General features: G+C 30.9%; 1 protein-coding gene across 2 annotated transcripts in view; it reads right to left on the reverse strand.

Annotated features, from left to right (window-relative positions):
• The window catches only part of LOC111641471 (5'-3' exoribonuclease 1-like), a 31784-nt gene that overhangs the window by 4686 nt on the left and 13084 nt on the right, over nucleotides 1-14014 (reverse strand). The window contains exons 8-13 of one of the 2 annotated variants that reach the window (XM_023387642.1): nucleotides 7092-7388; nucleotides 6722-6859; nucleotides 5937-6057; nucleotides 2205-2295; nucleotides 2042-2126; nucleotides 166-279 (exon numbers count right to left, since the gene is read on the reverse strand). In XM_023387642.1, the coding sequence (XP_023243410.1) occupies nucleotides 166-279; nucleotides 2042-2126; nucleotides 2205-2295; nucleotides 5937-6057; nucleotides 6722-6859; nucleotides 7092-7388 (846 nt within the window). The remainder of the gene's footprint in view (nucleotides 1-165; nucleotides 280-2041; nucleotides 2127-2204; nucleotides 2296-5936; nucleotides 6058-6721; nucleotides 6860-7091; nucleotides 7389-14014) is intronic. The other variant, XM_023387643.1, reaches the window with a different exon arrangement.

Below are 14014 nucleotides of genomic sequence, written 5' to 3' on the forward strand. Positions count from 1 at the left end.
ATTATATATATATATATATATTATTAATCATCTCATTATTAATCATATTTAATATATATTAATATATATTGTACAAGTATTATGATGTGAATAAAATAATACATCATTCAAATGCAAAATAAACTTAAGTCTAACTAATTTGAAAGAATTAGAAAAAGATTATACCATGAAAGCTAATGCTTGTTCTGCTGCACTCTCTCTTGCCTTTTGAATTGAAGGAGAAATAATACTGCTGAAGTTTTTTCCATTTGGTAATATCACTTCTGCTTGACAAGTACTCTATAGAAATATTTCAAAATAATAGTCAAATAAATGTATTATTATTATAATTTAAAAAGAATAGTCTTGAGAACACATGCATAAAATATATCATAAATAAAAACAAAAATTTAAGTTTCAAAATTAATTTTATTAAAAATATAATTTGGAGCTAAGAATTAAGACAAGTTATAAATGAAATAAATTTTAAAAATTTCAGTGATGTCAACCAATTTACTGAGCTTTCTAAAGTTGTATTAGAGAAAATGTTCCTTCCAATCAATCTAATAAAACTTTGTTTCTTACAATAATAATAAGTGTTCATTACAAAACTGATTTAAAAAATGTTGATGTTATAATCACTATTTTTACATTTAATGCTCTGGAATACTCCAATACAAACTTTCAAAGAATAATTTTTCAAAATTTCATATTGTTGTAAAGGCATATCTCAAAATTTGGCTAAAATGAATTAGATATGATTTTAAATATAAGTTTGGGTTCTTGTTGCAACAGAGTGATGTATCTCTACATAATACCATTTATATTCTATGGAATGACAAACACTGTTCATTTCTCAAATATTCAATGAAAATATTATAATTTATGGACATTTCTTGAGAGACACCATGAATACTATTTTTTATATGATTTTAAAAGGTGTATCTAGACTTATGTCTCTTTGTTGCAAAACTAACCAATGATTAGATGTTTCTAACAAACATACTGCTTCCAAAAATGTACTGTGTGAAATCAAAAACTCTTCTAAGCTTGCTGTTAAAATTATCCCAGTTTGCTTTGTTTATGTTTTAATCTTCAACAGGTCATCTATTTGCCTATATGAAATGACAGTGTTGTATTTTACAAAAGGTTTGCTTGTTTATAATTAAATTTTTTAAAATAGTTTTTTGGGACTTTTATTGTCTGTTTATTGTCTTTTATTTTATAACTAAAAAATCTGTTACAAAATGTATCCAATTTGAAACAACTTGATAGAAAAATTATATTTATATATTTTTATAATTTTGTTTCCTTATGTTTTTAAATGCTATATTGTATGTAAACTTTAGATGATGTTACAATATAAGAATTTTTAAATAGATATCTGCAAGTACCCAATTATTTAGATTATTAACAGCTTTATACCTATTGTCAATGAGTCTTTGCAATGGTGGTGAAAACACACAGTGAAACATAAGATGAATCATATCACTCAGATTTAATCCTACTTAACAAAAAATAAATATTATTGAAACCATTACATCCTGTATATGGAAGCACCATTTATGCTCTTACCTCTTCCAAAGTACCTGCCAAAACTCAAAACATTTCTGCTCAAAGCATCTTTTTTTAGAGGCAATAGGAATGAAACCAAACCATTATCCCATTAAACTAAATTTATGACATTCAACACTACTGACTATTGACTATAATTGATTAAAAACTATTAATAATTAAATGATAATGCACAAGAGAGTATTCCTCACATCCAGTAACTACTTCAAATATTTATTTTTAATTTGATTAAAATATTTATCTTATACTTTTGAAATTTAAATTTTTTATAAGTCACTAATAGTTATATTAAATCCACATAAATTAGAATTAATGTATGAATTTTAATTATTTATTTCTCATTTGAATACTACTTACTTCTGTTCAAATATAATAAAATTTTATATAATTATTACTTAAAAATTAATTCTTACTATTTTGTAGATAATTTTTACATTCAAATACAAATTATATTCTATATATATATATATTCTGTATATATACTAACCATTGGTCCAGCAGTAAGATCTTTATAAATGGGAGATTTTTTCCAAAGAGAATTTGAAAGATTATTTAATTCTGTAATAGCACAACTAGAAATAAAAACAAAATTATTTTATTTATCTATATACATAACTTATTAATATTCTGAATAACTGCAATGTAAATACCTCTTATGCCGATTTAACATTTTGTCTGAAGAATGTACATTTGGTTTCAATGATATGGACTGATTAATTGCATTTTCTGCTTCTTTTGCTCCTATAAAACATTTTAAAATATGCATATAAAATTATATAGCTGAAGATTAAATTATCTATATTACAATTTATCTTTATTGATAAACTATGCCAAGTATGTAAAAAAATTATTGTATATAAAACTTTTCATGTGAATTCACTAAAAAATACAAAGTAAAATTCTCAATTTAAAAATTAACTTTTTAAAGAAAAAATAAAAAAGAAAACCAAATTTTTGGCATATTGCTAAGGAAATCAGTTTTTATACCAGCGGTGAACATATTAAATTAAATAGAAATATTACAATCACAATTTAAAATGAAAAGCAACTGATACAGTAAATTATTTTTATTATATTCGTGTATGCATTTATGATTCATATGTACTGTACAATATGTATATATGATTTTCTTTAAGTCCTAATTTGATAGTAAATTTCAAAATTACTACTTTTAATATTTTTACAATGTAATCTATGATAATATTAAGATTTATCTTAAAAAATATAATCACTAATTTTTCATTATTCTAATACTATTAAAGGTATATTTTCATACTTATATGAGAATGAAACATACCTATTGTTATTAATACAAATATTTATTTATTTATTGTATAGTTAAAGAAATGTCCCTAGACAGTTGATTTCCACTCTCAATTTTAACAATTATACCTACATTAAGAACTACACAAATGATTAACAATAATTATAATAAAACAAAAAATTTACAATATGTACAAAGCAAGTAAAAAATAAAAATATATACAGTAAAATCTGTCTATGGCGACCACCCACGGTTCCATCAAAAAGTGGTCTTTTAGACAGGTGGTTGTCCAATACAAGTGGTGCTGTAATACCATATTTCCATATGTATTTTGCGCACTTTTTAGCCATTTCTACTAAGCAAAACTCAAGGTGAGCAAAAATAAATGAATTTTTTTAATGATAGGGCTATATTGGTATTGTATTTTATTCTTATCGGATAACTCGATTTACAGGAGTCGTGATTTTATAAGACAGATTTAATACCAATATTTTAAAGATTAATACAATAGTCACATTTTCTCAATTATAATGCACACTTTCTTTTTTCCGACTTAATTAATTCAACTTGGTTCTCTTCATTCGCTCCTCATTCACGAGTATTACGTCATCAATATACAAGTGCATTGTATCTCTACATCACTTTGGTTTTGGTATTCATTAGTTTAATCTTATTTTAACTTTAAAAATACTGTATTTTTTAATATTTTCTTAAGTACAATAAGAAAAATTATTAATTAATAATAAAACGATTTTATTATTTTTTCTCATTATACGATTTCATTACATTCCACAATTGTCATTGCGGAATCGAAAAAGGAAGGTTGCCTGTAAAACTGATTTTTGCATTAATGCGTTTATTGTTTTTTGAATATTTTGCCTGCAAAAATTACTTGAATATTATTTTTCTAAAAATATCGTGGAAATAAGGCAGGTTGATACAAAAACTATTTATCGCACATGTGCAGTACTGTATATGAGCTTCGAAATAAATAAATAAAAATAAATAAATTTTATCAAATGATGAGATCAGCCTATTAATTGTATCATGTACAATATTTTATATCCCCAAGGAAAATATTGTAGGTATAAGGTAAAATAAATTTTGTTTTCCCGCAGTTAAACTTAGCTGCTAATTGCTTTTGTGATAACTTTAATACGATCTTCTAATGACAGCACTTTGCATTTCTTTTGTTTTTCATACAATTTCAAACAAACTGAAATGAATTTCCTTTCTTGCTAGACTAATTCATTAACACCTGCACCTAATTTCAAGGGTTGGAGAAGTGTCTGAGGTGGGTTTGAACGAGAGTTTAATTCATTATATTAGGCAGAGGAAAACTTTGTTGAACAATAGTTTAGACCAGATATATTCACGGAAGTGGTTGCTTATTACAGTTGTTGTATGTTGTTTTGGACCAAAAATTGATGCCCACAGTCGCATTACACAGGTGGTTGTTTAATACAGGTAACTTATATGAAGACTTTATGAATAAACTATTTGGTGCCAGAAATTTTTGCTTGTTTTGACAGGTGCCCGTCAAATGCAGGTGGTTGCCTAAGTAGTTTTCACTCTATATAACTAGTTAAATGAAGGCTATTTTTTAAAATAAGATCTGTTTTTTAATAAGAAGAAAAATACTGTAAATATCATTAATATATATTTTTTCCCACATTTTACATACTTTTTTCTACTTTTGTACATAATTTCCATTTTTGTTCATGCATTTGTCATACCGCTGAACAATTTTTTTGAATTCTGACTTCAAAGAAATCTGCCACCTGTGAAAAAGCTGAATCCATCCATGACTGCAGTTTTCACTGTCGTTGTTGAACCATTGACCAGCAAAAACTCCTTTAAATATCAAAACAAGTGAAAATCACTGGATGATCCAGTTGTTTCCATCCAAAAGAACTGATTAGACCTTGTGTTTGTGCAGAAACACGTGGCCTTACATTGTCATGGAGCAACATCACACTGGAAGACCATGCCAGAATTTTCTCAAGGTCACACAATATGCATCAGAATTGATTGTTGTGCCTCTTGGCATAAAATCCACTAACAAAATCCCTTTCCTGTCCCAAAAGACAGTTGCCATAATTTTTTGTGCTGAAATGGATTGTTTGGCTTTGGTTGGCAAAGATGTATGTCGCCATTCCATTGACTGTTGCTTGGACTCAGGAGTCATGTGAGACACCCAAGTCTCATCTCCTGTAATGATGTGGTCCAACAATTCATCTCCTTCCTGATTTTATTGAGTCAAAAATGATAAAGCACTGCTGAATCTTTTTGTTTTGTGATCGTCAGAAAGCAATCTTGGAACTCATCGAGTACACAATTTTCGATAATTCAGTTTCTCCGAAACAATGGTATACAAAACTGATCTGAAACCTGTGGAAATTCAATTGATAACATTGAAATCGTGAATTGTTGGTCCTCTCAAACTTTGTTATCCACATCACAAACCAAATCTTCGGAAATCAGAGAAGGTAAGCCAGGACGTGGCTCATCATGCACATTAACCTGCCCGTCCTTGAACATTCTCACCCACTTTTGAACTTACTGTCACTCATAGCATTATCACCCTAAACTTCACAAATCTGACAATGAATATCCACTGCTGCCAAGTTTCTTGCACTCAAGAATTGAATAACAGATCGTATCTCACAGTTGGTGGGTGACTCAATTTTCTTAAACATTATAAACTTTTACAGCTCAGCACACAGACAGACGATATGGCTGCAAATGGTGTCTAAATGTGTGCAAAGCATGCTAGGAGCAGATGCACACATGCACTGCTGCAATCGCACGTTATTCTCACTCTCATTCACAAATGGACCTTATTTAAAAAATAGCCCTGATAATTAAAACCTTGTTAAAAGCCAGATCTGGTTTGTGAGTTGAAGGTTGCCCACCCTGACTTTAAAAGTTATTTTATATTTTCTAAAATTGAGTTATCATCATCAATGAATAAAATAAAATAAATTTAAAGCATCAATTTTTATTCAATTTTAAATATATTTGTTTTTCATTAAATGTCTATCAAATTATAAAAAAAAGAGATTAAATTGAAACAATAATTGATTAAAACAAAGAAATTGATAGAAGTTGCTACAACCTTGAAAAAGTTCTTCAACTGATAACTGCTTGCTGAATGCAGGATGACCACCAGAGGGCTGAGGAGGAAATGGATCTCGAGTCTGTCGTAACCCTTCCCAGATATTTTCAAAATCATCTATCTAAAAAATGAAAATTTATATTTAATGAAAAAATTTACGTAAACTTTTTTGTTTAAAAAAATTCAGTTTTTCATATTACTTTTATTCTTTTAAAAAACCAATTTTTTAAAAATATTTCTTCAAAAAATTTGATGAGACTTCATAGGTTAAATCTGAAGAAGTTAACCAACATTTTTTTTTGTCTGGACTGCATTTCATCAGAGACAAAAACTTCTGAGTGTTATCTTCGTTATTCTTTATTCACTATGCATTTCAGGTGCAAGATTTTTGTGTAACTTGCACCCCTCATCAGGTGTTACATTTCTGTTTTATGTTTAGACATACAGCTACGCGATGTTAAGGGATACAACATCAACACTGCGTAACTGTATGTCTAAACATAAAACAGAAATGTAACACCTGATGAGGGTGCAAGTTACACAAAAATTTTGCACCTGAAATGCATAGTGAATAAAGAATAATGAAGATAACACTCAGAAGTTTTTGTCTCTGATGGAATGCAGTCCAGACAAAAAAAATGTTGGTTAACTTCTTTGGATTTAACCTATGAAGTCTCATCAATTTTTTTGAAGAAATATTTTTTAAAAAATGATTTTTTAAAAGAATATAAAGAAAACCACACCATTGATATAATGCATATCTATTACTTATAGTAGATAATTACTTTTGTTTGTTTCATTTTAAAATCTTGTGTTCCACTTCTTTGTGAAAAATCTTTAGCATGATTTGTTGGAATTTTAGGCGTTATAAATTTCTGGACATTGGTTTTTTCAGGGGTTTCATTTTCATTCATTTCACGATCCTAAGTAAAAATTTTCTTGATAAATATAATCAATTATAATGTTATACAAAATTTGAAAGAATTTGAATAGAAAATTGGTCTAAAATAATCTTGAAGCTTTTAAAATAATCATTTTAGATGCTGCATTATGATTTTCGAAATGTTGAAAAATGTGAATCTTAAATTTAATTATCAATAGAAATACACTAATATTTATTTCTATTCATGATTCATATTATTAACTTATACTTACTTGTGGAATAAATGGAGAATGTGGTGAATGATTAAGCTGTTGTAATGGACTTGTAGGCTTCATATTATATGAAGTAGATTTTTGAGCCATCTCATTAGATTGTATAGAATTATCACTTTCTTGTTTTAGAATAGAAATTTTATCAGAGGAGATTCGGGGTGATCCTTGTAGACGAGGAGGAACATATTTTTGTCTAAAAGTTCGTTTCTTTAGTTTTCCTTGTTCTGGACTACCCCACACGTATTTTTCCTGTTGAGATGCCTCACCATTATATTTTTGATTATAATCAATATTAATCTAAAAATAAATTTAATAACTATATTTCACTATCTTATAATTTAATTTCTAAAAAATATTTTAATATAGAATTTAACCGTATTAAGTCAAAAAATACTGTACTATATAAGTATTAGCATTTATAAAACAATTATGAGTGAAGCAATACAAAAATGTTGAAATTGGATTGCTGAAGCTGCTTTCATCAATCCAATCCTGATATTTTGCATTATTTTAATGAATTTTCTTCATTGTTTTTCCTTGAGCTGCTATTGGTTCCATGACTGCCTGTTTAGTGAAAATATTTGCCCTTTCATTTCCAATGCTGCTGATGTAGGCACTTATCCATTTGAAACTATGTTGTTTTCACTGTCTTTAAGTTTAGACTTTTAATTTTTAAACTCTTCTTGAGGCACATTTGCTATTAGTTAGGATTAGAATTTCTTCATTTTGATAGATTTGATTTGACTATTCTAATCACCTTTTTAATAGCAATGAGTTTAGATTGAAAGGTATTAAAATTGCTATTCAGCTTAATAGTTTGATGATAGATCTTTTCATTTTGATGGTAAGCCATGAAGACTGCTCCAACCTGTCTCTTGTTTGGAACAATCTGTAAAAACATTGTCACACATTTCCTCAGGAGTTTAATTGCCAGAATGGTTGGGCTCCTATTCTATGGAGCAAAATGTTCACTGTATTGAAGGGGAGACTTACACCTGTTAGGGGCAATCCATAAATTATGTAAGGTATTTTGGGGTGGGTGGGGTCAAGGACTTCTTACTCAGGAGTAGGGGGGTAATAGATCTCATCTTACGTAATATTCTTATTTTTATTTTTTGATCTTGTTGAGTGGTAATGTTTTGATTTAATTTGGCTTTAATTTGGCAGTTTCTATTAAGAACGCTCGCTGTACTAACGCCATCTTGTGTGATGTGATAGAATAATAATGCTAGCAGTCTCATGCTCTACACATTTTTTACCATGGGAGAAAGGCCTTGTGGTGGTTTCTCTCTCTTGTTTTTATTAGAATAAGTGCACAACTCCTACAGATGTATAACATTAAGAATACATAAACCAAAATACATGATACTAAGTAAACATAAAATTAGTATTCAGCTTTTAGTATAGAAATAGATAAATAAATAAAACTTTTAGTGAAAACTAAATGTGAAATTAGAAATTATAAATAGTCTTTTCTTCCATATTTTTTGAACATAATTGTAAAAAGCATCAAACAGTGGCTTCTGAACAAACATATCCAGTGGACATGTCCAACTGAAACCAAGTGTAAAGATTTCTAATTTCAGAATAAGTCTATCTTGATTGCAAATTGGACAATGATAGATCATATGGTCAACGGTGTCTAGGTTTTCTGCAGAGCAAAAGCAAGAGGCAGTTTCTGCCCAGTTATACATTGCAAAGTAGCTTCTAAAATTACCATGCTCAGTAAGTAGTTGAGCAGTAGCAAACAAATCTCTAAGTGGTGATGAGAATCTTCATTCAACACTAGGAAAATGATGTCTTGTTATTTACCAGTTTTACTGCTCAACCATTATTGATTCCACTTTTGTATAGCGTTGTCATGAATATAATTTTTAAGGCTGCTATATGAGAGAGTGATGTGTGTGTAGTCCAAGTCAATGTCCTTTGCAGCTGACAGCCTGAAAGTCGGCGTTTTCATTTCCTAGTGTGCCAGCATGGCCAGGAACAAATATAAAAGTTATCTTATTTACAAGATTTTTAATATGGTGCTGGATATATGTGATTTTATTGTTATTGCAATTGGGATTTAATAGAGCTTTTAGGACAGATGGATAATCACTGTAAATGTTAATAGACAGAGTTTTGTTGATAGTGAAGTGGCCCACTAAACAGCTTGATAGACAGCATCTTCAGCTTGATAGATGGAGGTATGTGGGATATCTGTATCTTCTAACATATTTTGGGCAAAATATGTCAGTTTGGAGGAAGATACAGATATTCAAGCAGACATGAATGGGACTTTTGAACCCATCTGTGTAGATATTAATGTCTGCATGGTTATCAATGGAGGAAGCAGGTGACACCAAATGTACCCTGGGGATAATCTTGTTTACAGCGTGATCAGAGATAGTAGGATAATTGAACGTGATAGCATATGAACAGCCATAGATAGGAGTAGAGACTGTTGTTAAGCCTTGATGCTTGTAGTTCTGATGTAGTTCAGAACCTTTTCTACAATACATAGTAGCAAAGGAAGGAGATCTGCTAGTATCAGAGAGGCATTAGTTGGAACAGTTCTGCAGCACTTTGAAATTCTGATAGTAAATTGTCTTTGAAAAGAGTAATTTACTTGCTACTGAATTTTTACTAGTTACATGACCCCAGCTAGAGACCATGTAAAGTAGCATTGGTTGTATTGCCCCATTATATAGAGTTTTACAAGCTTTATTATTTAGTCCCAGGTGCACCTAGCACATTTTAGCAACAGCTGGTTTATTTTCTTGGCCTTAGCCACAATGTAATCAATATGGTAATGGAATGTGGTTTCTCTCTTGTTTTATTTCGTATGACATTTCTGTTTACACATGCACTAGCTAGCAGATCTGTCAAAATTTTTTGTGTCCTTTTGTGAAAATTAAAATTAATATAAAAATGAATATTATAATGTTGATTAATGATAATAGGCTAATAATGAAAAGATTGTTAATACAGTAATTAAAAATTTTCTAATAGTTTTATATGGAAATTTTGACCTAACTAAATTTTAACCTTAACCAATATCTAGGCACTATCCTTTTCTTATCTCATATCTTAACGCTCTTTCTGCTATGATTAGATTTATGGATGGTTTTCTTAAGACAACTAGGAGAGCTTCAGTGGAAGTTGTTCAAAGGCCTTTGTGAGTGCCAGGGTGGCAGTTCTTTGTGCCATTAGTACATGGTTTTTGGGTTGTATCTATTTGTGGTTGTAGCTGCATATGAGATCTTAGAAATGAATGTTACCACATAAATAATGATTAGTACCTCTTTTTAAGGATCCAGACTTCTCTGTTTGGCAATTCTTCTGAAGTTTGAAAGCAAACATTGAGGTTTGCTTTACACTCTGGACATGGTGGTCTCATGGTTTTTGTTTATGGATTTCCCATTCATTTGCATAGTGGACCCTCTCTAGTAAAGACTAGGGATTTTTAAAACATGTCTTACTGGGGTTAAAGTCTACTTTCTGTTCTGATACCCATTTGGAGATCTGTTTCAAAGTGTATTTCCAGTTTATTTACTAAGCATAAATTTTGGCTTCTTTTAGTAACTTATTAATCCAAGTATAATAATAAAGTCTACAATAATCAATTAATGTATCCCTGTATGATTTAAATTACTAAAGAAAGCCAAAATTTAGGTTTAGTAAATTAAAAGAAACTAGTAATGGAAACAATCAAAATGCATTTCCTGTGTCCTCAATTTCTCACCTGCTATTGGCTCCAAGGGCCAGGAGTGTATCATCAGCATAGGCAAAATGATGAAATTCTTTGGGAAAAGGTTTGTCCAAGAGGTTGTTTATGTTGAGTCTATCACATGCCTTTAACCATTTTTTTTCCTGCCTTCACCTGGAGGGCAGAAAGAGTTTGAGTGATGATGACATCCAGGGTATTGTACTACCCATGATCCTTTTGGGTCATTGTACTCATTGTATATGTTCACTCTCTTTGTGTATTGATCTCATGGAATAAACACATGTATAACATTTATCCATTTTTTATCCTTGCTGGCTCAGGCCATCCAGTACACCAACAAATAAATAACTGGTTATGGGCCGGGTAACACTTTTGTTGAGTTGGACACTGAATTAATCTGTGATTTAGTGGGATAATCAAAACACCACATATAAAAATGGAAAGTTATCAAGGAAATAATGGTAACTGCACAAAAGAAGGGTTTGTCAACTTTCAGAAATTGGATGAAGGATCTAATTTATCATCATGTCAATTCAATATGAAAATGCTACTGATGAAGGAAGACCTGTGGGCAGCAATTGAGACACTCATAACAGATCTTGACCCTACAACAAAAGAAAGAAGTTGTGATCATCAGGTGTTAGGAACAATAGCATTGGCTGTTAGGGATCATATTAAAGTTGATATCCAACATTGTACAAGCATTAAAGAAGCATGACACTATCACAAACCTTTACAAAGATAAGAGCATCTGAAGAGACTGCAAATAAAAAGAACTTTATTCCATTAACTTCAACCTGTGTTCAGATATGGCTGCTTATATAAACAAAGCACAAACCCTTATTGATCAATTGAGAAAAAATGGTTGTACAGTTTACAACAGGAGCATGCAGAATTACTTTTAATGTGTCTACTAGAGGAATATGACAGTTTAGTGACTAATTTAGTAATTATTGAAGATACAAAATTAACCTCAGTAGCAATTAAAGCTAAACTAATACAGTAGGATGCCTGAATAAATGATTGTATTAGTATTAATGAGACAAAAGTGTTTAGTGCAACAAGAGATCATTTCAATAGAAGGGATACTACTGTTAACAAAAAAATGACAATTCAAAAAGTTTTAATGGAAGATGCTTTAAGTACAATAAGTATGGACATGACATCAGCTCTTATACTTATTGTTATACAATGGCAAAGAAGTGTATAAAAATTGGCTATATGTGCTGGATGTGTATAAAAATTCTATAAATATAGCTAGTCTTCAGAATAAATATTGGTTATAGCACAAATGAATGGGACATCCCAATAAATATACTATAAAGTATATTTTGACAGAGAACCCAAACAGGATTGATTTTAGATCAGTGCCAAGTGATGTATGTGATATGTGTATTCAAGGTAAAAGTCAATGTCAACCATTTCACCAAAGAACAAATCATCAAACAAAAGATCTATTAGAACTAGTTCATAGTGACATATGTGGTCCCATGGGGGTGACATTCCTTGAAGATGTGAAGTATCTGCTGACTTTTATTAATGACTATTCGGGATGGACTCATATTTATCTTCTAAAATCAAAAAGTAAAGTGCTAAAGTGCTTAACTGTTTTATGAACTACAAAAGATTGGTAGAGAAGCAAACAGGAAACAGATTAAAAACTTGAAGACTGATAATGGTGGTGAATATGTAAATAGTCAATTTAAAACTTTTTTGAGCAAACATGTGATAATCACCAACTCCATACTCACCACAACAAAATGGGAAATCTGACTGAATGAACAGGACTCGACTAGAAAAGGTCTGTTGTATGTTGCTCGAGGCTAAGATTTCTCCAGAGTACTGGGGAAAAGGTGTATTAACAGCAGTGTGAGGCTCCGGAAGTGGTTAGAAATTAGTGCACAGAAAATGTTTTTAATTTCGTATGAAAATAATTTTTTAATTATAATTATTATTCTTATAATATTGTAAAAAGAAACCGTCAAACACAAAATGAATATTTTATGTTCATATAAGGACATATCTGTAAAAATTTCTAAGAAAGTCGAACTACTCAGGTTAAAACAATGGATGAATTTGAGTACTTAGATCGAACATCTTTGATAGGAATCAAATTGTCAGTCGGAGTTGACTCACCCCACGATCTGGGCTCCAATCTCGTTACAATTCATAACGAGGAGGGGGACCAATTAGAGAGCGGGCAGATCGGCACTGACCTATCGGAATGTTCAATCTGGGATCCAGAAAAAACTTATAAAAACCACACAAAAAAAGGATGTGATGTTCTTGGTTTGTAGTTCTTGGCTTTTAGTTCGCAGTGCTCCTCTCCAGAATTTTTGTCATCAGGACATTCTCCCACAAGAACTTGTCAGATATTTGGAGGACTTGTCTTCACCCTCCCGTGCCATCAAGATCGCTAAAGTCAACCTTGTAGATAGAAGACCTCGGTCCAAATAGTGTTGTGCAGCCTGGAGTCGACGTCTTCAGGCCTCCATCGCCAGAAGTAAAACTATCGTCAGAACAGTTGAACTTGTTGCTTGACTTTGGATAGGTGTTACGCTGTTTTAAGGATTTGTTGTAAGAAAAATTTTTATATTTATTAAACAGTATACGATGGAGAACCTGTCTCAGTAAGTTTTTTTCACTCCCACACAACAGTGCTGACCGCTCAACTGTCGCAACACTTTCTCCCCGATCGGCAAACCTCACAGCAGCCTATATCATTAACCATATTCCACAACAGAATGGAAACATTCCATAGGAAAAATGGTTTAAGTGAAAAGTGAGTTTAAGACATCTCAGAGTATTCAGATGTACAACATATGTACAGTACAGATCCATAAACAACAACAAAAGCACAAGTTTCAAGCACATGCATGCAAATACATCCAGCTTGGTTATTCATCCACTAAGCAAGCTTACAGACTGTATGATCCCAGAAACAAGTCCATTGTGATATCATGAGATGTGAAATTTGATGAAATGACAGCTGTAGAGAAACAGACAGAAACTATGCACGTTTTTCCAATCTCTAGCTCAGATGAGGAGGAAGATTCCATTAAAGATGAATCCAAGAGGTCAGTGGGGACTGATTTCAAACTTGATGATGATGGACAACATGTCCACATCCAAGATATCAATGCAGACTCCATGATGTCTGATGATAAGCCTGAGGAGAACCAAAAGAGCAGTGCCATCTGTCTCAACTCCA

Source organism: Centruroides sculpturatus, unplaced genomic scaffold (assembly GCF_000671375.1).
Source record: "Centruroides sculpturatus isolate CEXI.00-Female unplaced genomic scaffold, Cexi_2.0 scaffold1497, whole genome shotgun sequence".
Taxonomy (NCBI): domain Eukaryota; kingdom Metazoa; phylum Arthropoda; class Arachnida; order Scorpiones; family Buthidae; genus Centruroides; species Centruroides sculpturatus.